This window comes from Meleagris gallopavo, chromosome 1, assembly GCF_000146605.3.
Source record: "Meleagris gallopavo isolate NT-WF06-2002-E0010 breed Aviagen turkey brand Nicholas breeding stock chromosome 1, Turkey_5.1, whole genome shotgun sequence".
NCBI lineage: Eukaryota > Metazoa > Chordata > Aves > Galliformes > Phasianidae > Meleagris > Meleagris gallopavo.
The window spans coordinates 845654-846521 of NC_015011.2; the positions used below are offsets into that span (position 1 = coordinate 845654).

Below are 868 nucleotides of genomic sequence, written 5' to 3' on the forward strand. Positions count from 1 at the left end.
AAAAAAAAACCATTTATATATATAAATAAAATGTGTAGAGTACATTTTATTATTATACACACATATGCACATATTATATATTAGATATGTGTATGTTTGAGGGGTTTTTTGGTTAGCTACTCTTACAAGGGCAGTAGACCCAGAAGGCTTGGAAACCTTCTTGGGCAAGACTTGATGCCCTCGCCATGCATTATCTTGCTGGCAATATTCTTGTTGTCAGATATTTCCATTTTAATCTAAAATTTGCTTTTTGTATGAGCATTTTTTTATTTGTTGGTTTGTTTTTTTTAATATGCACACAAATAACTGATCTGCCATGTCTTAATGGATCCACCTCCTCCGAGTTCCTCCTAATGCATGCCTGGGAGCAGGGAGGGCTCCGCTCGTTAGGCTCACATGCTGACTGTCCTTAATGAGTCTCTTCTTTCCCATCTTCCACAGCATCTCTGTCCTAGATTACCCGCACTGTACAGTCCACGAGTTGCCTGAGCTCACTGCAGAAAGCCTGGTAAGCAAAGCAGAGCACTTGTGACAGTATTGCTCTATGCAGGTGGGCGAGGAAGGATTTTTCTTTTATTTCTTCTGTTCTTTGCATCCAGCCAGCCCCAAAAATAGACCTTTTTCTGTATAAAGACTTGAAAATTTCTCTCATTGCTGCTGCTAAAATCTCGAGCCTGTGTCGTTTTCCTTGGCTGTGAACACGTTGCAATCATAGAAATAAAGGGAAAGGCTTCCTATGGTTTTGATGAGCCAAAGTTGGCCCGATGGGGACATCTAGTGACACATCGCTGTGAGCTCTGGTGGCACACAGTGTATTTTTTCCTTTTATCCTTGTTTCCTTTTTTCCTTTCCCTTGTTTCCTTTTTTC

The 868-nt window shown here is 40.6% G+C and overlaps 1 protein-coding gene across 1 annotated transcript in view; it reads left to right on the forward strand.

Annotated features, from left to right (window-relative positions):
• The window catches only part of STRIP2 (striatin interacting protein 2), a 14329-nt gene that overhangs the window by 9343 nt on the left and 4118 nt on the right, over window positions 1-868 (forward strand). The window contains 1 exon segment of the mRNA XM_010707209.3: window positions 442-508. Coding sequence (XP_010705511.1) covers window positions 442-508 — 67 coding nt within the window.